We start from the raw sequence: 25,165 nt of genomic DNA, 5'->3' as shown, positions 1-25,165 counted from the left end.
GGGATGTGGAAGAGTCAGAGGGTGGACCGGGAGGAGGAATAAAGTCTGGAGTGTAAAAAAATAAAGATTAAGGGTAAATTATAAAAAAGACTTTTAAAAAAGAGTCTCAGCTTTAGGAAGGTTGAGAACCACTGTTCTAGCAGCCAATTCTCCCTGACCACAATGCCTTTCCCACTTTTCTCCCTGCCTCCACCCTCCCTTCCAACACTAGGAGGGAAGCTGTGAACTGTGGCCTTCAAAGGTGTGGGTGCATCTGAGACAGCAGTTTGTTGTTCACCCACAAGCCAGGGAGCCCTGGGTCCTTGGCCTGCTCCATGGCCCTCCTCTTTTATTAGGTCAGAAGCGGCTCAGAAGGGTGAGGAAACACCTGTCTGCTTGACCTCTTTCTGCCCTGCTGGCGTCAGCCTTGCTGCTTTGTGTGGACTTTTCTGTTGATGTTTCTGAGAGCCTCTGTAGTAAACTGAAGGAAGAATGAAAAACTTAACTGAGGGTCAAGGGTCAAGTGGACAGGGAGACAGGCAGGAGGGGGTCCTCATGTGAGTCTGGTGCTGTGGGCAGGTGCTGGAGAGTTCCAAGAATTTTGGTGCTTTAAAGTCATTTTAAATGGTCTGAATGTGTTTTTGTGTGTGCGTGAATGTGTGTGTGTGTGTGTGTGTGTGTGTGTGTGTGTGTGTGTTTACACGCATGAGTGAAGTGTCTGTAGAGGGTGTTTGATTCCCTGCACTGAAGCTGGGGTTATAGGCACTTGTGAGCGACCTAATGTGGGTTCTGGGAACTGCCCTTGGCTCTTTGGAAGAACAGCAAGGACCTTTAACAGCTGAGCCTCACTAAGGCTCAAGTCTTTGGTCTTAAAGCGTCCCGTGTCTACAAACCCTCTGTTTGCAAGCATCTCTCAGTCAGTGCCTCCTCAGACCGCCAGTGGGCTGTGTTCAGGGCACCCACTGGTATAACTACCCATGAAAAAGAAGTATAGTTTCTTTTTGTGCATCCTGGGCATATGTAGACTATGAGCACAGTGTATGGTCTACAAAGACAGGGGAGAAACTTTGCTGTGGCCTGACGTCTGTTCTCTAAGCTGCGTGACCATAAAGGAGAGGAACATTAAAATGACCTAAGGACAGTGACCATGTCACTATTCTTTTATGTGTGAGTAGTGGTCCAAGTGACTTACGTTTGATCTGAAAGTCAAACAAATCCACAAAATACAAACAAGTGTGAGTACTGAAGGTGAAGAAAACTTTGCCTGGGGGAAGTTTTAAGTAGATTTCCTGAGGATAAGTCACTGGAAGTAACAGAAGTAGGAGCAAGAGGCATTTGTTGAATGCCAATTCGAATCCACCCTTTGTTTCTGTAATTGGCGTTGCCTGCCAAAAATAACAGGTGAGCCGAAATTTTATAGTATAAAAATTCCATAATCCTCTACCCATAAGTGACTGTGTTTCTACCCTCTGCCATTTCTACACAGAGATCTGCCCCTGGCTAATATCTACACAGAGATCTGCCCCTGGCTAATATCTACACAGAGATCTGCCCCTGGCTAATATCTACACAGAGATCTGCCCCTGGCTAATATCTACACAGAGATCTGCCCCCGGCTAATATCTACACAGAGATCTGCCCCTGGCTAATATCTACTTTTGCTTTGGCAGCAAAAGGACAGTCGTGGTTGTGTGTCTGCTCTGTGAGCAACCATTGGGTCTTCTCTTACATTATTTTATGCCTTCTTTCTTCTGGTCTTTGGTTTTGTTTCATTTTGTTTCTATCCGATCTCTATTTTATTATAGGTCATGGTGTGGACCTAAAGGACATTTGTTTCTAATCTGCTCTAATCTGTTCATTGAAAGATATATTTGCTGTCTGTTTTATAATGGCTGTAAGGTGACCCAAAGAGTCATCCTTGTGATTTAGAGAGTAAGCCTACTTTTATGGAATGATTTTCTGTGGGGTTTTTTCCCCCCATCTCTTGTAGTATTTGCTGGGCAGGGAAAGTAACTCTCATTTATTTACGAAACATACCATAGGAACTAAATAACAAGGGTGGAGTGGTGGTATATATCTTTAGTTCCAGCACTGATGTGCAGTGTGTGTGTGTGTGTGTGTGTGTGTGTGTGTGTGTGTGTGTGTGTGTGTGTAAGGGGAGGGAAAAAGACAGGGACAGAGAGAGACTCAGATGGCCAGAGTCAGAGTCAGAATCAGGTAGATCTCTGAGTTAAAAGGCTATCCTGGTCTACATAAAGAGTTCCAAGATAGCCACAGCTACATAGTGAGTCTTGTCTCTACAAGAGAAAAAAGATAAGGGGGGGGGGGAAGCCCTGAAAACATATATATGCAAGTAACATTATACATACTGAGCAGACTGTATTTATGTATTTAGGGACACACACACACACACACACACACACACACACACACACCATGTATATATAACAAGGTAAAAACAAGTCTTGAATTTGAAAGAGAAGAAGGGAGGTTTTAGAGGAAAGACATCATTGTAATCTCAAAAAAATAATTTAAAAATAATAATAATAAAAGAATCTAAACAAATCCTGGTGCCTGCCAGCCTTCTTTAAACCATCTGGAAGCTGTCTACATCCTTGAGTGTAGGAGTGTGCACGGAAGCCATCACGCTCAGGAGGATTGTGTGTGTGCGGAGGACACCGAGGTGAAATCCAGTTTTACCTCAACGAGTTTGGATCACAGTTGAGACCTATCCTTCTCGAAGGCTGTAGGGACAAAGCAGACAGAGGCACCAAAGCGATACTCTGCGTCTCAGCTTCAGCCTTCCCTGCCCCAGGTCCCCTTCATCCTGGGAACCGTCTGGTATCAGACCTGAGAGCCAATCTGGCCAACCGAACAGTGTGTGGCACCCGCAGCCTTGCTGGGAGCGTGGCTCAGAAGCTGTGAGCCCCGTGCCTGCCAGCTCAGGTCTCCAACAACTGTCTGCTAAGTTCAGGTTCCAAGTCCCAAGGCACACTGTTTCTTAGTCTTTGTTTCTGTCACTGTCTCTAACACACACACACACACACACACACACACACACACACACACACACACTCACATCACTAGCGTCCCTGTGCAAGCCCTTTCCAGCAATTCGCTTGACCACCGCAGCCCACCTCACTGCAGCTATCTCCTCCAACTGGATCATTCCCAGTGGCTAAATTTCTATTTGTTTTGCTTTGAATCCAAAACTTAGGGGTTCAGGAGGGGGTGATAAAATCATCACCTCCTTTACTACAAACCTGAAAGGGGAACTTCAAAAGACTGGCGTCCGTAATAAAGTTTATTCTAATTTTATTCCAGCCATCCTGGTTGGTACTGCCCAGGTCTTGGTCATGGGCTGCTGGCGAGCTCCTGTGCCGCCCTGCCCCGGCCCGGCCCAGGAGTCAGAGCTCTCAGGCTCTAATGTCCTCTGCAGCCCTCCAGTGGCTAGGACAACCATGATGAGTAGCCACTGCCTCCTGCTAGAGAACGCACAGCAAGTGGTGCTGCTGTGCTCCCAGGGCGAGCTATATCTGACAGGGCCCACCCTGTGCAGCCTGGCAGTGCTGGAGGGTGCCAGTCTGGTGGTTGTTCCCTGAGTAGTCAATAGCTGGGGACAGGCTACATGGGGCTCCAGAGAGCTGTCCTTCATCATGACAGTCACTGGGTTAACCGTTTTAGCCATGAGAAGCTGAAGCAATCCAGCTAACAGTAGCAAGAGGATGCACTCCGACCTTTTTATGCTGACAGGAAGCTTCCTCCCTTACCCCTAAAGCCACCACGGTCCCTAATCATACCAGGCACATAGGAAGTCTACATTGACTGGTTGCTTTTTACCTGCAGAGCTCCTTGACACGCGCAACTGGGATGTCATTCTGCCTCCTGGTTCTGTCCAAAGGAAAGGAAACACATGTTTCAAATTCCTGTAGTCACAAGTGAATATGCGCAAAGTAAACTATATTCCTAGAATAAATGTAAACAAACTGTATATAGGGGCTGAAGATATGACCCTTCCATTAAGACCTTAGACTTCTGCTCTTTCAGAGGACCTGAGGTGGGGTCCCAGCATCTATGTTGGGCAGCGTACAACTGCCTGGAAGTCCAGCTCTGGGGGATCACGAACACTCTCCTGGCCTCTGTAGGCAGCTTCATTCACATGCACACACACATATACACACACATATACACAACACACATATATACACACACTCAGACATATACATATATCTACACATAGCCACACACGTACAAACACATATACACACATACACATATACAGACTCATGCATACACACATGTGTGCACACATATACGCACTTACACACATAAAGACAAGCACAGGCACACACATACATATACACACAAACACACAGACCCACACACACATGTACACATGCACACACATATTCACATAATTAAAACTGTGAGCCTAACCTTTAATGGCCAAGTCATTTTTTTGATTTAAAAAAAAATTAAAAAACTTGTAGGTGTTGCACAAACGTGACTAAATTCAATAGTCGGTGACTTCCCAACAACTCTCTGGCTTTAAAAACTATGGGCACATAAACTCCTGGGCCCAGCAATTTTTCTAATTCTAGGAACTTACACCCCAGAAAATAATCAATCCCGAGAGCAGAAATGTATGTGCAATAGTGTCCGTTCAGTGCCATTTAATAACCCAGGAGCTGACCGTGAGCCACTGCACGGCACAAACGAAACTGCTATGCGCTCCTTAGCGCCCTGATGCTGGGCTACTCTCACCTGTTGCCCACTTACTGTAAGTTATAAAGAAAATAAAAACCCAAAAACCCCAAACCAGGGCTGATGAGACGACTCAGACACCTCTGACCTCCACAGGTGCACACAGGCAGGATCAATAAACCACCAACCAACCAATCAATCACATTATTGCCACAGCGTAGGGACAGAGTGGGCAGAGAAAACTGCACGTGAACCTGGGTCTCTGAAGTTGCTGAGCAAGCAGGCTGTGGTAGCCATGGGTTTGGCACAGCCCCTCCCTCTTTGTCCAGACTTAGGGTGAGGCTGGGTGATGGTGCACTTACTTCAGCTGTAACACTCACAGAGTCAAAGACATGCCTAGATGGAGAGAGAGAGAGGGAGGAATGAGAGAGAGAGAGAGAGAGAGAGAGAGAGAGAGAGAGAGAGAGAGAGAGAGAGAGATACGTGGATGGATGGGATGGATGGATGGATGGATGGATGGATGGATGGATGGATGGATGGATGGATGGATGGATGAGTGGGTAGTAGTAAGGACAGACTTGTGGGTGGGTGGATGGATAGATAGATAGATAGATAGATAGATAGATAGATAGACAGACAGACAGACAGACAGACAGACAGACAGGCAGACAGGCAGGCAGGCAGGCAGATAGATAATGTGAAACGAAGTTTGAGAACACAACTCAGCTGGGAAGGTAAATAACAGGCTAGTGAAATCTTTAAAAATTCCATGTCAGTGCATGAAAATTGATGACAAACTGATGCTAGTCTTTGGAAGTCCTGAGATGCCTGTCTTTCCTTTCGTGTTTATCTCCTGAATGACTGAGGAGGTCAGTCTGTGGAAGAAGGAGGTAGAAGGGAGCCAGCTAGCTCCATCTACAAGAATGCAGCTTGGCAGTGTCCTCTGTTTAAGAAAATGCCACAACCGTGGTGATGTTTGAACAAAAGTTGGGATTTTAGTTCATAGCCAGCGTCTAGTGCAGATGTTCTCAGCCTGTGGGTCTGGATCCCTTGTTGGGGGTTGAATGACTCTTTCACAGGGGTTGCCAAAAATCACTGGAAAGCACAGATAATAACTACAGATCATGAGGGTAGCAACGTTACAGCTAGGAAGTAGCAACAGAAATCATTTTCTGCTTGGAGGTCACCGCAGCATGCATGAGGAACTACACTGAAGGATCTGGAGTGCCCTACAGTGGGGAGAGGGAACTGGTAGAATCCACCTCCAGTAGAAAGACAGGGCATCAAGTGAAGGATGGGGTCGCCATCCCACAGTCAACTCTGACCAAAATTGCTCTTGTCTGAAGGAACCACAGGGACAAAAATGGAGAAGGGCCTGAGGAAAAGGAAGTCCAGTGACAAGAGGCCCAAATTGGGATCCAGCTCAAGGGGAGGCTCCAAGGCCTGACACTATTACCGAGGCTAGGGAGCACCCACAGAAAGGGACCTATCATGGCTGCCCTCCAAACTACCCAACATCCAGCTGAAAGTGTCAGATGTAGATAGATATTTACACCCAACCAATGGGCAGAAGCTGCTGGCCCCTGTGATTGAATTAGGGAAAAGCTGGAAGAAGCTGAGAAGGAGGGTGACCCTGTAGAAGGACCAGCAGTCTCAACTAACCTGGATCTCCAAGATCTCTCAGTCACTGAACCACCAACCAGGCAGCATACAGCAGCAGATGTGAGGCCCCCGACACATACACAGCAGAGGACTGCCAGGCCTGGACTCAGTCAGAGAAGAGGCACCTAACCCCTGAGAGACTTGGCTGATGTAGTGGGGACATCATGGTGGAGATGGGGATGGGAGGTGTGGGATGTGGAACAGTCAGAGAGTGGACCAGGAGGGGAAATAAAGTCTGGACTGTAAAAACATAACGAGGGTGGAGTGGTGGTATATATCTTTAATTCCAGCACTGATGTGCAGTGTATGTGTGTTTGTAAGGGGCCTGGGGGGCAGAGACAGGGACAGAGCAAGAGACACAGATGGCCAGAGTCAGGTAGATCTCTGAATTAAAAGGCTATCCTGGTCTACATAAAGAGTTCCAAAATGGCCAGAGCTACAGAGTGAGACTTGTCTTAACAAGAGAAAAAAGATAAGGGGGGGGGAAGCCCTCAAAATATATATATGCAAGGCTGTACTTATTTATTTAGGGACACACACACACACACACACACACACCTGGTATATGTAACGAGGTAGAAAAGGTCTTGAATTTGAAAGAGAAGAAGGGAGGTTTAGGAGGAAAGTGGGAAATGACATCATTGCAATCTCAAAAAAAATAATTAAAAAAAATTAATAATAAAAGAATCTAAACAAATCCTGGTGCCTGCCAGCCTTCTTTAAATAATCTGGATGCTGTCTACATCCTTGAGTGTAGCAGTGTGCACAGAAGCCACCACACTCCCGAGGATTGTGTGTATGAGGCAGACACCCAGGTCAAATCCCGTTTTACCTTAATGAGTTTGGATCACAGTTGAGACCTATCCTTAGAGAAGGCTGTAGGTACAAAGCAGACAGAGGCACCAAAGCGATACTCTGCGTCTCAGCTTCATTCTTCCCTGCCCCAGGTCCCCTTCATGCTGGGAACCGTCTGGTATCAGACCTGAGAGCTGATCTGGCCAACCGAACAGTGTGTGGCACCCGCAGCCCTGCTGGGAGGGTCGCGCGGATACTGTGAGCCCTCTGCCCCCGTGCCTGCCCTGTTTCCTTGCCAGCGCAGGTCCCCAACAACTGTCTGCTAGGTTTAGGTTCCAGGTCCCAGGGCACAGTGTGTCTTTGTCTCTGTTTCTGTCACTGTCTCTAACACACAGGCAGACACACCACAGAAACACCATGCACACTCATGCGGCACCACACAAACACACATAGTCACACCACTGGCGTCCCTGTGAAGCCCTTCCCAGCAATTCGCTGGGCCACCGCACCGCAACTACCAGGTCCAACTAGATCACTCCTGTGGCTAAATTTCAAATTTTTGTTTGTTTTTTTTAATCCAAAAGCTAGGGGTTGGGGAGGGGGTGATATAATCATGACCTCCTTTACTCAAAATCTGAAAAGGAGACTTGAAAAGACTGGCGTCCACAATAAAGTTTATTCTAATTTTATTCCATCCGTTCAAGGTCTTGGTCACAGGATGCTGGCGAGTCCCGGCCCCGCCCCGCTCTGCTCCGCCCCGCTCTGCTCCGCCCTGCTCTGCCCCGCCCCTCTCTGCCCCGCCCCGCTCTGCCCCGCCCCGCCCCTCCGGGGAGCCACAGCTCGCAGGCTCTACTGTCCTTGCAAGCCGCCAGCAGCTAGGACGACCAAGATGAATGGCCACCGCCTCCTGCTGGAGAACGCACAGCAAGTGGTGCTGGTGTGTGCCCGCGGAGAGCTATATCTGACAGGGTCTGAGCTGCGCAGCCTGGCAGTGCTGGAGGGCGCCAGCCTGGTGGTGGGCACGTGAGTAGCCAGTAGCTGGGGACAGGCTGGATGGGGTTCCGGAGCTGGAAGCTCTTTCTCCAACAAAACACCTTTCAGAGCATCTTCCATTATGATCATTGATCATTGATCCCGTTATAGCTTCTAAAGTACTACTGCCTGGTGGGTGTGCTTTACTGCTTCTTGAAGATTCTGCAGATTCTTTTTCTCCATAAAATACCGGATATTTTCTCCATAAAATACCAGGTGTGCAGTCCCAACACTCAAGACACAGAAAGTGAGGTCAGTAGTCTAAGGGCAACCTTGACTGTATGTAGGGTTTGCATGTGAGATCCCGTCTCAAAAAAACAAATAAGAACTAAAAAACAAACAAACAAACAAACAAAAAAAAACCAAAACTTTTTTTCCTCTGTGTAGTCCTGGCTGTCCTGGACTGGTCTTGTAGACTAGGCTAGCCTCAGATTCACTCACAGAGTTCTACTATCCAAGTGTGGGGATTAAAGGCATATACTGCTATCCCCCACTTAAAAAATACTTTTAAATAACACTAACATAGCATCCTTTTTTCCCCTACAAAAAGCCTCCATGGTGTGCATTATGTAGCTGAGGATAGTGGCCATGTCTTTAATACCAGCACTCTGGAGGCAGGGATAGGCCGTTGAAGCCAGTTTCATCTCCATAATTCCAGGGCAGCCAAGTGAGACCATGTCTTAAAACAAACAAACCACCAGCTGACCCTTAAATTACTCAAACCCTGCATCAGGGAACTAATGTTAACACACAGGCGCTTTGCTTTCCCACTGTTTTCTGAAGTAAATAAACATGTGCCAGCATCCACACCTTTTAAAGAGAAGGAACGGATGGATGTGCATTGTCTTGTTTATTTTTTTCCTCTGCTTAGTAGTAGACAGTGAAACCTCACCATTCCATTAAAAAACGTTTAATGGCTACTAAAGGACCAGAAATCCTATCACCGTTGGAAGGTGGTTTCTAGCTTCCTTGAGTAATTATGTTATTGGATGTGTGCTTTGTTCAAACATCATTCTAAAACCCACCACTGAATGAGAGCCCACATTTTCAGAAGGTGGACAGTTATGTGGTAAATGTGGTTTGGAGGCGAACCCAGGCCCTCAGAGTCGTCCTACACAGGCCTGAACTCATTAAAGTCCAAGAGCACCCATGAAGCAGTCAGCTCTCCGCAGAACCCTTGCCAGACTCTTTGCCCTGTGGCTCCTGGTTAATTCAGCTCCATGCCAACCAGGACACACCTCTGATAGAAGAGGAGGAAAGGATTCCTAAGCAGGGAGCCCCAAGTGAGGGCTTTGTGTTTGACCTGCATTCATAGATCAGCTTCTAACCCGGATGGTCCTTCCCACCACCGGATTTACCGCAAAGTGAGCATTTTACTGAACTTGGATAAGATAAAAAGCTGTCCGGATTAAAAACTCAGAATGCAATGTTTTTAAATTAAAATTTAGTTTCTTCTTCCCTCCCTGAATTTGCCCTCCTCCAAATGACCCCTTCAAGTTATGTGAGCTTTCCGTGACTGTGACAAAATGCTTGGGGCATGGACAAAGGAATAAGATGTAGTGGGTTTCACTGTGCAGGATCCATTGTTGTGATAGGGCCAAATGTCCTGGTGGCAGGGTGGGGACACAGGAGATCGAAGACACTTATCCTACGGTGACCAGGAAGCAGAGACACAGAGAAAGAAAGGAACCAGGGAGGAGATATCGTTTTGAGAAGCATGCGCCCAAGAACCCACTCCCTTCAGCCAGGTCCCATGTCCTAAATTTCTCAAATCTCCCAAATACCCCCAACAACTCAGGAAGCCATTAATGGAGGAATTCACAGATGAGACCAGAGTCTTCTGCTCTGTTTACTTTTCCAGAATCCTGTACTGGAGACCAGGCTTTCAACACAAGAACCTCTGGAGGGCATTTCAGAGTCAAGACCCAACTGATGGGCTGCAGTGACCAATGGGAGTCTGGGAAATGTAGTCTTTACTCTGAATGGTCCTGTGTTTAAGGCATAATCTAGGGATCTAGGACTGTGGGAAAGTGGAACGCCGATCTTAGAGAAAAAGTAGCAATCAATCTCTTCTACACATGGTTTGACTTTTTGTGGCCACCATCTCTTTCGAAAGCATATTTAAATCATCTGCCAGGTTTTTCAGAAAACAAATTTCCCCAAATGTAGTCACTATTTCTTGATTTTTATTCCCCTCAGTGATGGGCTTATAAAAGCTGTCGGCCCTGCTGACATTATCCGAAGACAGTTTTCCGGAGAAACGTTTGAAGAAAGAATTGATTGCTCTGGAAAATGCATCTTGCCAGGTACTGGTGTTCTTTCTCATAAAACTCTGAAAACAGTTTCAACAGTGGCTCCAGGACAGTCAAGAGGAAGATGATTGGTTTGTTTTCAAAAGAATCTTAACCAGTGTTCAAAAATACCCATAGCCCCACCCACTGAAGTTCTGCCTTGCCAATGTGATACTAGGTAAAATCCTGGTAAAGGGATTACAGATTCCCCTCAATTATCTTTCCTGGGCTTCCTTATGATTCCTTCTCAAAGTAGCAGAGTGTGTTTTCTCTTCGTTGGTGATACTGTTCTCAGTTTTCGCTCAATTAGTAGTAGTTTGGCCACTGTGGCTTCAAGATGTCTTTGGGTGAGCATAGTTTCTGAACATGGGAGCTGGCCATCTATCTCTGAGGGATATTTGCCTCGTGCTGAATTATTCTTCTCTATTAGAACTTTCTAGATCAGCCAAATAGAGGGAAGCTCACCAAGTCTTGCCCTCTCGCCCTCCTCCAAGCCGGGTGGCTACCACCGTGCGTTCAGAGCTGTGTGATCCGGAACAGTCAGGCACTGCCTAAGCCCCCTTTCTGTTTCTTACCTTTGGTTGCAGGTTTGGTGGACGCACACACACATCCGGTGTGGGCTGGTGAAAGAGTCCATGAGTTTGCAATGAAGGTAACTGGAACAGACGGCTGCAAATCAATAAAGCGCAAACAGGATGTCTCTCCTAACGATTGCATAAGCGGTCAAGCTATGCCACCTGTCTTTTTAATGGTTATCTTTACTTGTCTTAGTAAAGAACACAACTGACGATCAAACAACAGAAACTGCCCCTGAATCATTGTATTATGATGTATGTGTACAGTTAACAACCAGTTTAAGAAAAGAGGTATTTGAAGATTTTCTTTTTCTTTCTGTTTTTTTTTTAAAGATTTATTATTTTATGTATGTGAGTACACTGTAGCTGTCTTCTGACAAACCAGAAGAGGGCATCAGATCCCATTACTGATGGCTGTGAGCCACCATGTGGTTGCTAGGATTTGAACTCAGGACCTCTGGAAGAGCAGTCGGTGCTCTTAACCACTGAGCCATCTCTCCAGCCCTCATTTGTGATTTTGAACAAGTGACTTTTGAGTGAGCTTCAAGAGATGGTTTGAACATCACTGTTCATGGCGGATGAGTTTGGGAAAATGGATAAAACGGATGGCTAAACCAAAATAATGGAATGTCTTACATTATTCTCCTTAGAAACACGAGACTTGATAATGACATAGAATGTAGTCCTATCAGTCACAGGAGCCATGACCAGCTCCTATGCGAAGCCATTATCACATTGTTAAGGGGAGACAGTGTAGCCTAGCAGTGACTTTATGCTGCTTTGGAAGACAGGATAAGAACTCTATTCTCATATGTCTTCTCCAGCAAATCAGAAGTGCTTTTAAGACAATGTTATTATTGCAATGAACTTCAGAGCTAAAAGGCGCCTTAGAGACTGTGTTCCAAGTGCTCTCTGCATACAGGCAATGGAGAAAGTTGGGTCTGGGAAGGGAGTGGGTAGGTGAGCGGAGGGTGGCAGGGCCAAGCCAGGTCTAGCCCCAAGGCTTGCATGTTTTGTTTGGAGCACACGTCCAGATAAGTAGTCATTACTGGGCTTGTAGAAAGAACCTCTTTATTTGCTTGAGCGACAGAAACGAGGCTCCAAACTCTGTGCCTGAATGGCATGGAGTCTATCCTTGGTCGGTAGAGAGCTGAGCAATTGCTTTGGGTTCCCGAAACACTCCAAGTGCTGTCTTCTCAAACATTCCGAGGGACACAGAATGAGCCAAGGCTCAGCTGGTGCACACTGGGCCTGCCTTCACAGCAAAACGAGCGCTCCTCTGTGAGTGTCAACCGGTCGTTACTGCTTTCCGATGCCCGTTTGCCCACGCACCACGTGGCCCACTTCCGCCTCTCAAGTTCCTTTGGGGATTCCGTTCATCACATCTGGGGGCGGGGGGGTCTTTGCGGGACGATGTGCCTTCCTTTCCGATCTGGCTGTTGGTACCTGTGCTCTATTGCTTATTAAACTAATTTAATTGATTGATCGAAGCAAGGTCTCACGTAGCCCAGGCTGGCCTGTAACTCGCTATATAGCTGAAGGAGGCCTTGAACTTCTGATCCCCCTGCCTCCATTTCTTGGGTGCTGACATGACAAGCTTGCACCATGCCTAGCGGCTTCTTAACCATCCTGTAAAACTGATTTTGTTTTAGCTTTATTTTTATTTTTAAAAATTCTCCCCCTCCCCCTCCCCTCCCCCTCTGTGTGTGTGTGTGTGTGTGTGTGTGTGTGTGAGAGAGAGAGAGTGTGAGAGAGAGAGAGAGAGAGAGAATCCCTTGTAGCCGGAAATACTGGTAGTTGTAAGCTGCCATGTGCACTCTGGGAACTGACTGAACCCCAGTCCTCTGCAACAGCACCTGTTTTTAACCGCTGAACCCCTTAACTATCTTCTAACATCACCCCCGGAGGTAGGTAGACCTGCCTGTAACCTCCCTGAGTGAGCCCTGCGTTCAGTTGGCAGGGGCCACGTACATGGACATCCACCAGGCTGGAGGAGGGATCAACTTCACGGTGGAGCACACGCGCCAAGCCTCGGAGGAGGAACTGTTCCGCTCCTTGCAGCAGCGGCTGCAGTGCATGATGAGGGCCGGCACCACACTGGTGGAGTGCAAGAGCGGATATGGCCTCAACCTGGAGACAGAGCTCAAGATGCTGCGTGTAATCGAGCGTGCCCGGCGGGAGCTGCACCTGAGCCTCTCTGCCACTTACTGTGGGGCTCACTCAGTACCCAAGTAATCTATCTCTGTGGTGGGGTCCAGCTGTCACTCGGGCTTTGGGAAGGGGCAGGGCTGTGTTCTCTGGAGGGTGGAGGCTCTCTAGCACTTCCGCTCTTGCTCAGAAGACCACTGAGAGAAGTTTCCAGAAAGATGCTCAGTTTCTAAAGGCCAGGCGTGGTGCCCAGGTGGTTTTAAGAAAGAAGTTCCAATAGTCTCATCTGTTTTTCTAGTCCTTTAAGGATGAAAAGGGAGGAAGTATTCCCAAGCCTTCTATTCATTAGTATAAAAATTGGCCCCTGTGAGTTCTTTCGAATTACAGCTACCAAGTCAAATAATTTCCCATGATAATCCATTAACATAAACCACTGTGAAAATTGCTAGTTATTTCCTCTAGGAGATCAAATTGCATAGTCTGCAGAAGGGTTTTCGTTAATATGTTCACTCAAGAGCAAGTATTTTTATTTTATTAGTTTATTTTTCTATTACTTTTTTTCCTCCTCCTCCCCTTCTCCTTCACTACGTCCTCTTCTTCCTCTCCCTTTCCCTCTCCCTCCCCCTCCCCTTCCACCCCTCCCCCCACCACTGCTCCTGCCCCTGCCCCTGCCCCTGCTCCTGCCCCTGCCCCTGCCTCTGCCTCTAAAGAATTTCCAATGCTTTATGAAGAAAGCTCTTTCTCCTCATGCATTTACAGCCTAGCTGTGCAGTTCCTTTCTGTCCTGGAACTTCCGGACAGGAAAGCTTACAACTCCAGGTCTGAAAGGTCGGCAGAGCAGGCGTCTCCAAACTCTGCCCAGTCTTGATGGAGCATAGGGTTGACATAGACTTACGTTACAAACAATATCTAAACTTAAATCATTTCAATTATTTGTATTTTTTACTTTTATGAACTTTAAAATATACTTTATTTGCTAATTTAAGACTGTGTATATTCATTATATACAAGATGTTTGGAAAGGTGCATACAGTGTGAATGGCTAACTCACACCGACACACGCATGACTCCACTCATCACTTTTTGTGAGGAAAAAGCTTCAAAACTGCTTTGGAGTCGTTTAAAAGAACACACCATGCGGGTAATTGGCTATGTTGTCTAGGAACATAATGGTTAATGCTGACACTCACTGTCTTCAAGCAGAGGAGCCCAAAGGTTAGCACTAAAGTTTTGTATTAATAAAACACTCCAGGCATGATGGTGCACACCTTTGATTCCAGCACTCAGAAGGCAGAAGTGGGAGGATTTCTATGCGTTTGAGGCTAGCCTGGTCTACACAGCAAGTTCTAGGCCAACCAGGGCTATGCATAGTGTGATCCTGCCTCAAAAAGAAATCCTACGACTGATTATGCAGGAAAATATAACTATTTTTTTTTCTTTTCTTTTTTTCAGAGCTGGGGACTGATCCCAGGGCCTTGGGCTTGCTAGGCAAGCGCCCTACCACTGAGCTAAATCCCCAACCCTGAAAATATAACTATTTAATATTTCCAGTGATCTCCATTTTAAGCTTTTAGCATTTGTATTTTTAAGATTGCTAAAGCTTGAATTGAGACTTTGGAAAGAGTTTGTCTAATGGAAGCTATAGTTGTTTTCAAGTGGAATATCAAGTATAGAATAGCCTGCTTTTTTCCCTAATTATTGAAACCTGAGTTTAAATGCAGCTTCCCTGCTAGCTACATGATTTTTAAGTGTGTTTCAAACGTGAACAACACACGGGTAAGAAAGCATGGCATGCACCCTGTTCTCTGTCAGTGTTGTGGGCAATAGAAGTAACTTGTAAATACCCGTCCTGCGGACCTCTTCTGGTCCAAACTACCTGTGTTGTTGAGCGAGGGACACTGTGACAAATAACGGGCTGGAGTTGCACAGAAACTGTCTCTAGCTGACAGTGAAGCTTGTGTCTTGATTCCCATTGGTTCATCCCAGACGCGCAGATCACTGTCTAAAGTTCTGGAGTAAGTTGGGATGAGGATGCCCAATGTCTCTCTGATGTTAAAAGCTCTGCCCTTGCTCATGGCTAACAGCACCCAAGCTTGACAGAGCGTTCTAGGGCTGGCTTCTCCCTGATCCACTCCTGTTAGCGAGGCAGGAAGCCTTAGGTGAAGGTTTCAGGAAAACTTGTGTCTAGAGAAGAAGCAAAAGACAATGTGATAGCTGAGGTCAGGGTGACCTCTAAATATCCTTTTTTTTTTCTTTTCTTTTTTTTTCGGAGCTGGGGACCGAACCCAGGGCCTTGCGCTTGCTAGGCAAGCGCTCTACCACTGAGCTAAATCCCCAACCCCCTTAAATATCCTTGATACAGAGCTGCCGCCTTGTTGGCATCCCAAAGGCTACACAGCTCAGTGAAACTGAGCAGTTTACACCTCTGTGGTGTCTAAGAAGATCCTGGAACTGAAGTCTCATTACTGTGCCTGCTGTGTGAGCTCCGCACAGCTGCTAAATGCTCTGAGTTCATTTTCAAACTCTTTCTCTCCCTTTCTGAAGCTTAAGCTCATTTGCCTGTACTGTTTATTATCCTTCCTCTATTAAACAATATATACTCTTAAATGTACATATAGTATGTGTAATAAGCATATGTATTAAGCAATGCATTCCATAGCACATATATTAAAGAATGTGCTTATTAAAAATAAATATCGCATATATAGAGAATATGCCCATAGTAATCTCATTTTCTCCCATTAGAGGGAAAACTGCTGTGGAAGCTGCTGATGACATCATCAGTCACCACCTGCCAAGGCTGAAGGAACTCAGCGAAAAGGGGGAACTGCATGTGGACAACATAGACGTGTTCTGTGAGAAGGGCGTCTTTGATCTGGATACCACCAGAAGGATTCTGGAAGGTGGAAAAAAGGTGGGGTTACAGATCAACTTCCACGGGGATGAACTCCACCCAATGAAGGCCGCTGAGGTACGTACGGTTGACTGCTGCTCTTTCCTGCACACTTCGTGCTACAGAAAGGTGATTCATTTGTTCCGAGTTAGGAGTACCCTTCTGAAAAGGCAGAAAGTGGGAAGTTTCTGGTCTGGCTGGGCCTAGAAACTTTCTTGAGGAACTGGGGAATGACTCTCTCAATAAAACACTGACCTTGGAAGTCCAAAGACCCAAGTCTGATCCCCAGGAACCATGTAAAGTGGTCTAGGCTTGGTGGTGTGTCTTATAATCCTGGCCTCGGGTGGAGAGAGATAAGCTGGTCCCTGGGGCTCTAGGCTAAGTACTTGGTGAGTTCTAAACCTGCAAAAAAGACCTTGTGAAAAAAGGAAGGAAGGAAGGAAGGAAGGCAGAAAGGAAGGAAGGAAGGAAGATAGGAAGGAAGAAATAAATAAATAAAAAATAAATAAATAAGAGAGAGAGAGAGGGAGAGAGAGAGAAAAGGAAGGGAAGAAAAGAGGGAGAGAGGGAACAGACAGAGGGAGGGAGAGAGGGGAGGAGGGAGGAAAGATAGATACTTAAGCCTGTCTTCTGACCTCTACACACTCACACTCACACATACACACACACACGCATACACACACAAAGTGAGACAGAAACACAGTCAGACAGAAATACAGACATTTACACAATTCACAACAGACACACAGAGAAACTCACACACATACATGCACACAGAGACAGATATGTATACAAGACATACACATAGACACTGACACATACAAACAGCTGTAGACAAACTCACCGAGAGATACCAACACACAGAGCACACATATACACACATGCTCTAGGATCCACACGTGTACATTCATACCTAGGCACAGGCTTGGACACAAACATTCATACACACGAATCGCTTCTGTTTATCCCTGTGTCCTATGGTGGCTCTTACCCCACACATGCTACACAGATGCTTGTGCAGTGTGCTACCCTTGGCCAAATTGTTTCCTTTATTTCCTGTCCCGGTGATAGTAAGAAGAAAAACTCCATGTGATCTCATTTTTTGCCAATTTGATACATACTAGAGTTTTCTTGGAGGAAGGGACCTCACTTGAGAAAAGGCCTCTGTAACACTGGCATGCGGGCGAGTCTGCGGGGCATTTCCTTGATTACTGATTGCTGTGGGAGCATCTTGTACACAGGACACAATCCCACCCTTGAGCAGATGGTCCTGGATGGTACAGGAAATTAGGCTAAGCAAGCCACAGGAGCAAGTCAATGAGAAGCACTCCTCCATGGCCTCTGCTTGACTTCCTGGCCTGGCTTTGATGACAGACCGTGACCATCCAAGATACAATAAACCCTTTTCTTCCCAAGTTGCTTTTGGCCATGGTCTTTATGACAACAGTAGAAGGCAAACTCAGGAAGAACTCAGGACTAACTCTCTCACACTCCACGGAGCTAGTGTGGACTAGCACAGTGCTGCCAGCCCACATGTAGCTTTTAGGACCTTCTGTGACAGCAAACAGGTTGATGGTATGCTGTACAGGGAACCCCAGGATGGCTTGCATGACTGTCCAGGTTCATTTAAGTCAAACTTTCAACAGTGTCCAAGCCAAAAATCCAACAGTGAAGAGGGTAATGAAGAATCCATCTGGCTAGCCTGGAACTCACTCTGTAGACCAGGCTGGTCTCAAGCTCCTAGAGATCCTCCACCTGCTTCTGCCTCCCAAGTGCCGGGATTAAAGGTGTGCCACTATGCCTGGCTGAGTCTAGGTGTCTTTCCTGTAAGCCTAGAGCTGAACAGAACAACCACCCTAGAGACATAAACATTTACAAATGTTCCACTTGTGTCTTAAGTTGGAGACTTGCTGTCTTGATGCCACTTTCAAACTTGACCTGTGTTTCATGCCTCAGTGGACACCACCATCCGTGGTCTGTTAGCTAAGTCAACGATTCAGGCATCAATTTGAATCCCGCTCCCTTTCACCCCAAGTATCCCTATACCCCTGTCACACCCTGGTGTAGCTCATACTATCTCCTGCGCTCTCTCTCTTCCTTCGGTCTTGCCTCTGTGTTACTGCCTCCTTCCAACCCATTCCCCGAGGCAGTCTATCCCTCCCCTCCTACAGGCTTTAAAGATTCGAGTCTTTAAAAGACGGTGGGACGTTTTGGAATTTCTATACTGGAATGTTTATACTAATGTATGATCTTTGGGATAAACAAAAAAAGAAAGGGAAAGGCCGTGACTTAACAATCGTATGTGTGTCAAATCGACTAGGGGTCATTTGTGATGGCTACTTTTATGTCAGCTTGACCCAGGCTAGAGTCATCTAAAAGGAGGAAGCCTCAGTTGAGAAACTGCCTCTGTAAGATCTGGCCATAAGGCATTTCCGTAGTTAATAATCAGTGAGCAGGGCCCAGCCCATGGTGGGTGAGAAAGCAAGTTGAGCAAGCCCTGGAGAGAAAGCCAGTAAGCAGCCTCCCTCCAAAGCTCCTGCATCACTTCCTGCCTTGTTTGAGGTCCTGTCCTGTCTTCCTTTAATGATGAACAGTGATTTGGAAGTGGAAGCCAACCCCCACCCGACCCCCACTTGCTTTTAAGTCCCAATGTTTCACGACAGCCACAGAAACCCTAAGACAAGGCTTAGAATTTTGTTCTTAGGATAAATTCTGGCCTCTGTACCTGGGAACCAGGATCTGGACCTGCTTTATTTCTCCCCTTCTCTCTCTCGTATCTTTTCACCTCCTCAGCCTCTCTATCACAAACCAAGCATAGCAGACTACCTCTAGCATCCTATACCCAGAACCTGCTGTTTTCCTGGTTCATATTCTCAACCATGGTTCACCGTAGCTACTCCTCCTCTAGGACCCCAACCCAGAGTTCTTTAAGATTGTAGTCTGACTTCACCCTGGTTTTTCCCCACTGACTAAACTTGCACCCAACACTCGGAACTCACTATCCCTGGAGGTCAATACAGTGCCTGGGGTATACACGGGCTTCTGCAAGCAAATATTTGCTGACTTTGTTGCATGAATGTGATCTGTGTGGTCACTGAGTGACTACTGATCAGAGAAAGCAACTAGTGGGTAAAACAGAGAGGACCCAGTACCTCCAATAAGCACATCAGATTCGGAAAGCAGGCTGATTCCAAAGTCAGAGAGAAATGCCCCCTAAGGAGTTTCCTGTGGACCAGACATCTTGTATACTGACAACAGTGGCCGGTACTCCCCATTTAGAACATGGCAGCCTCGCCCGGCCATGGTGTTAGAGCAAATGGCATTTGTTTAACATGGATTAAACTCTTGAGTTGTTTAACATGCCAGTCTTCAGCTTGGGAATTGTGTGTGTGTGTGTGTGTGTGTGTGGTGTGTGTGTGTGTGTGTGTGTGAGAGAGAGAGAGAGAGAGAGAGAGAGAGAGAGAGAGAGAGAGAGAGAGAGAAACTCATCCAGGGAGGACTAAAGTGTGGGACGGAGCAAGCTTCGAAGAAGCGCGCTGCAAAGCTTCCATGGCTGTCATGCAGTATTTCTCTGAGGTGTCTGCTGACAATCAACTCCCGACGTTTCTACCGGAGAAAAACCACTTTTAAGTTGATGCCTCAAATTACTTGAAGTTTTTTTTTTAACTGATTTTTTTTTTTAACCCTGGAGTGGACAGCATTTCGAGACATCTATCTTTGTCCTGTTTCTGTGAATTCTAGAGTAATTAGATTTTATGGCGATATTATCCCCAGTTTTTTTTTTTATTCTGATCCCTGAGAGTCACAAAATGGTTTCAGAAAATACCAATTGTGCTTAAGACTCGTTTATGGTGTATTTCTTGGTCTGCTTGTTTGTTTTGAAACGAGGCCTCTGTATACTGCTGTGGATGGCCTGGAACTCACTATGTAGCCAGAATGGGCTGCCAGTTATCCTGCCTCAGTCTTCCAAGTGCTTGGACTACAGACGCGATCCACCACACCCCGCTCTATTTACCTCCACCATGCTAATTTTCAAATGGCTGTCGGCGACGAACCCTGTATCTATTTGGGAGCTTGTCCTCATCAGAAAGACTTGATGAGAATTCTTAACAGGGCAGAGGAAGCAGTGTCCTAGTATTTTATTGAATTGTTGTTGTATGCTAAACCTTCCTCTCTGCCCATCCTGCCTAGCTTGGGGCGGAACTAGGAGCACGGGCGATCAGCCACCTGGAGGAAGTCAGCGATGAAGGCATCGCTGCCATGGCTGCGGCCCAGTGTTCCGCTGTCCTTCTGCCCACCACGGCCTACATGCTGAGGTAAGGACCTTTCTTACTCTGACACAATGCCTTCGAGTACAGGTTGTGAGGACCCAGACTTCGGAGGTGCCTTGTTCCAAAGAGCTCTCGAGAAGGCTGACGGTAGAAGCTCAGATGCCAAGAGATGCCGCAACAGTGGCACAACCTCATCATCTTAAAGGTGCAACCAACGAGTCCATAAAATGTCGGGTGACGCTAATGCTCTCCTCCACTGCACCACTTACCCTGGAGCTTTCTCTCCTCCTCTAGAACATGAATGTTCCCTTCATTCCTGCATCCATTCTGGAAAAAGTTCCACCTGGAGACTGACACCTTTCTCCCCCTCCCCTTAGGCTGAAGCAGCCTCGCGCCAGGAAGATGCTAGACGAGGGAGTCATAGTTGCTCTGGGCAGCGATTTCAACCCCAACGCGTACTGCTTTTCCATGGTAATTACTTTCCAGATATTTTTCTGAACAGAGCGTTAACTATGCATCGTGTACATGTTTAGAAATTTTCAACAGTTGTGAAAATGCATTGAAAAGTACAAAAATATTTCCTTGAGAAGAAAGAGGAAAAGGGTTTAGTCAGTGGTATAATTGAATTTTTCTGCACACATGAATCCCTCCAGTTCTAAAGAGATAAATCTTGATTTTTTGAGACTTAAGGGTTTGCGATAAGCCATTTTCCTTCTCTGGGCGTAGCAGAAACTCAGTGAGTAAGGGTGGGGACAAGCTTCTCACATGGCACAGAGTCTTTTTTTTGTTTCTTTTTTCTTTTTTTTTCTTTTTTTCGGAGCTGGGGACCGAACTCAGGGCCTTGTGCTTGCTAGGCAAGTGCTCTACCACTGAGCTAAATCCCCAACCCCAGCACAGAGTCTTAAAACACTGTACGTAAATATTAAACACACACAGTGTTATTAAATAATGAAGTTCTTTCCCCCAGAGTTTAGGAATCTTATGTGTAAATTGCATTTTCCAATAGCAACTTATATATATATATATACATATATATGTACTACATATATGTAAATAGTATATAATGTAATAAAATAGATGTAATATATTATATATGTATAAGTAATATAAATATCTATATACACACATACAATATAATATTTTATATAGTATATAGTATATATAATGTTACACATAATATACATCTTATTGTATATGCATTATATATTGTATATATTATACATTTTGTTTGGATGGGGAGTAGAGTAAACCCTGGGGCCGCTTGCATCTGAGCATGCACTATTCCTGAGGTGTTCCTTCCAGACACAGATTCAGTTGTCCTTGCTTGTGCTGTGTGGCGAGGCATCCTAATTAGCAGTTGCTCCTCTGTTGCTCTCCAATACTCTCTCTCCTTGCCTTAGCCGATGGTCATGCACCTGGCCTGTGTGAACATGAGGATGTCCATGCCAGAGGCTTTGGCCGCTGCCACCATCAATGCGGCTTATGCACTGGGAAAGTCTCACACCCACGGATCTTTGGAAGTTGGCAAGCAGGGGGATGCCATCATCATCAATGCATCCAGGTGCCGGTCCTCCCAAGCTAGTGGTAGCCATAGCAACTATTAGCTGTCTCATCTGCTGCCATGTAGACAGGTTTTAGATCCCTTCCTACTTGTAGTTAGTAAGTATCAGGCTCTGTGTAGACTCCACACTACCCGACTCCCTCTCCCTTTACCCCTTTCCAACCAGAAAGTCTCCCTTGCAATCCTCAACTACACAGTAAGGCAAGTCTTCAAATCCCTTTATCTGCCCTGCTTTTTTCATGGGCCTCCAATTCCTGCTGTTTTCCTGGACTTGGGACTTGTCCCTGGGCCTGTGTATTTGATTTTATGCTTGCCTTCTGACCTCTTCCCTGTTTACAGCTCTATTTATCTGATTTATTCATTCCCTGACTCATGGAATCAAAGCAGAGGCCTCTCAAAGCCTCTCCTCAGCTCTTATATTCCCGAGTTCTTAATTCTCACCTGTGGTCTACTACGACCTGGGTCTCCATTGCCACAAGCTTGGTCCTAGTATCTAAATCTAAATGCTGGAAATGCTATGTCCCTTTGACCCCCATGAACCCAGAATAGCCATGGGATCTTATGTTCAACAGAGGAGAGCAGCTCCATAATTTCAGTCCTTACAGAAGCATCTCCTGCCTCTATCAAAGATACTGTGCATGCGCTACTCATGAAAAGGTTTTTAAAAGTTCAGGAGCTGGAGAACCGGCTCATCTCATAAAACACTTGCTGCACAAACATGGGGTCCTGAAGTTGAGCACCAGTGCCCATGTAAAAAGCCAGGCTTGTGCTGTGTGGTGAGGCATCCTAATTAGCAGTTGCTACTCTGTTGCTTTCCAATGCTCTCTCTCTCCAGGCCTTGGTATGGACCTGTGCTCTGAGCACTGGGGAAACAGAGACATGGGAATCCCTAGGGTTTGCTGACCAGCCAGTCTAGTCAAACAGAGGGACTCCAGGTTCAGTTACAGAGCTCCCTAAAAAAAAAAAAAAAGGTGGGTAGTGATCAGGAAGACACCGATGTGGAAGAGTGATCTCCACATGCACCTACACGGGTGAGAGGCATACCCCCCACATGTATGCATATACATGAACATACACACACACACAGAAAGATACACACACAGACACACACACAGATACACACACAGACACACACACACACACACACATGCACAGAATTCACTTTAAGTTAGCATTAACTGACGTGGTGATGCTTTTGATTTATGTGCACTGAAGCAACCATTTGATTTCTTTCTAGATGGGAGCATTTGATTTACCAGTTTGGAGGCCATCAAGAATTAATCGATTATGTTATAACTAAAGGAAAAGTCATCTATAAAAAGTGATCGATCTGGACCAATGAGATGGCTCAGTGGGATAAGTCTCCTGTCACCAAACCCGATGGCCGGAGTTTGATCCTGGAGCTCACATGGTGGAAGGAGAGATCCCCTAAGAGTTACCCTCCGACCTCCACATTCTCACCTGCTGTGTACCAGACCCCTCCTCACCTCCACATAAATAAATGTAACAAGATACAAATGTATTCTTAAAAATGATAGACGTGCAAGGAAAGATTTGATACTTTGTGTCAATGACTCCATGTAAGTTAAAACCCTTCTGTGGCTTGCCAGAACTATGTCACTAAAGCCTAATCATGTGTCAGTCTTTCACTATTCACCCCAAACCCCAAGGGATCAGCCCATTTGACCTGAACATATATGTGTACCTGGATGTGTAAACAGGCAAACCTCTCCTGGTGAAATATGGGATTGTTTTTCAAAGATTGTCTACAGATATTCTGAGATGAGCACACGGAGACAGCTCAAAGTTACTTTGTGAGAGAAACAAACTTGGCCTGGGAGATCCGCTTTGTTTCTGCAAATGCTATATCTCAGTGAGGTCAATGGTACCATTTCCTAGGAAGCAGACATTCTCTCCCCACGGTTTGTCTCTTGAGAGGCTCTCTAGCCAGTCAGGGCCTTCGAGGGCAAAGCGTCCTTCCATTTTTAACATCTTGTCAGCCCTTGATATAAAGCTTCACCACAGAGTTGAAGACTTGATATCTTATACAGGTATAGAAACTCAACTCTACGGACACGTTTTAGTCAATGTCAGTGAGGTTGCATTAAAAAAGAAATCTTTATATTAATTTTTTTGTATCACAAAGTCATGGGAAAGGTTTTATAATTCTCCATAAATATTTGCTGTTATTACCATCGTTGCTGGACGACCCAGGAAGTAGATCAGCAGTGTTGTCTATGGGGTTTTTTTTTGAAATGTTCAAAGAATGGATTGCAAAATTGTTTGCAGAGTGAATGGTTACTTATATAAACTGGTATTTCTAAAGCCACCTCCGCTTGAAAACTTGTAAAATATTTCAGTGATCTTTGCAATTGTAATACAAATTAGTGATTTCACAAATAGACGGTAGTTGCCAACAATTATCAAATTCAGGCTGGCGGAGCCGGAATTATGAGGTGGTGTTGGGTTCAGTATAAATCAAGATAGTGCACTAATTGGGCTTTGCTGCTGCAATCCCGGAGGCGATGCTTGTGGTGTAGTGAAGATGTTTATTTAACTCAGTCGTGAGTTCAGCTGTGGTACGAGCTCTGGAGAGCCTGTGCTCCAACACATGGTGCTGTGTTAACTCAAGGCAGACGGCAGTGGAGGGAGTGGTGGTTGAGAGAGCAACCACATTGCCACACAGAAGACAGACAGACGAGGTGGGCTCAAATTCAGGCTTTTATAATGCAGACTTTTAAAGGACTCTCCACAGTCCCAGGAAAAATGCTTTCTTTCTCTGTCTCTCTGTCTGTCTCTGTCTCTGTCTCTTTGTCTCCCTGTGTCTCTGTCTCTGTATCTATCTTTGTGTCTCTGTCTGTCTCTGTCTCTGTCTGTCTGACTTTTTGAGATAGGGTTTCTTTGTCCTGAAACTTGCTCTGTAGACAAGACTAGCCTCGAACTCACAGAGATCCACCTGCCTCTGTCTCCTAACTACTGTGATTGTAGGTGTGTGGCACCACAGCCAAGTGCCTTCGTCCATTTCAAAGACACCCTCCACCACGTGTGAGCCAGGGTGGTGATAGATTCCTGAGATTCTAGCACTGGGGAAGTGGAGGCAGAAGGATTGAGACCCAGACCAGTATCCTGGGCTACTTATTGAGACCCCGTCTCAAACATAGGCAAATAAAATAAAGGTGAGGGAAAAGGAACACAGACCTGCGTGTCTTAGTTCAATTCAGTTTCATCTCTTTGCCTGCCAAGAAGTTGCCTGC

At 46.0% G+C, this 25,165-nt stretch overlaps 1 protein-coding gene across 1 annotated transcript; it reads left to right on the top strand.

Moving 5' to 3' along the window:
- The first annotated feature begins 8,023 nt into the window (after positions 1-8,023).
- Amdhd1 (amidohydrolase domain containing 1) lies at positions 8,024-23,307 on the top strand. The gene is made up of 9 exons (XM_032890774.1): positions 8,024-8,163; positions 10,372-10,478; positions 11,051-11,115; positions 12,992-13,269; positions 15,932-16,157; positions 20,271-20,395; positions 20,728-20,821; positions 21,751-21,911; positions 23,149-23,307. Exons 1-9 carry the CDS (start codon positions 8,030-8,032, stop codon positions 23,234-23,236), a joined length of 1,278 nt encoding a protein of 425 aa, XP_032746665.1. The 5' UTR covers positions 8,024-8,029; the 3' UTR covers positions 23,237-23,307.
- Positions 23,308-25,165: the final 1,858 nt, after the last annotated feature.

Source organism: Rattus rattus, chromosome 1 (genome assembly GCF_011064425.1).
Source record: "Rattus rattus isolate New Zealand chromosome 1, Rrattus_CSIRO_v1, whole genome shotgun sequence".
In the NCBI taxonomy this organism is placed as follows: domain Eukaryota; kingdom Metazoa; phylum Chordata; class Mammalia; order Rodentia; family Muridae; genus Rattus; species Rattus rattus.
Note: the sequence above shows the minus strand (reverse complement) of the source record. Positions and strands in the feature narration are given on the sequence as shown.

What these genes read in the sequence shown, in the direction of transcription:
- Amdhd1 (XM_032890774.1), top strand. Translation starts at nt 8,030, where the DNA reads ATGAATGGCCACCGCCTCCTGCTGGAGAACGCACAGCAAGTGGTGCTG. An exon ending in TCCATGAGTTTGCAATGAAG is followed by an intron (nt 11,116 to 12,991) that starts GTAACTGGAACA and finishes CCCTGCGTTCAG; the next exon opens with TTGGCAGGGGCCACGTACAT. An exon ending in ACCACGGCCTACATGCTGAG is followed by an intron (nt 20,396 to 20,727) that starts GTAAGGACCTTT and finishes CCCTCCCCTTAG; the next exon opens with GCTGAAGCAGCCTCGCGCCA.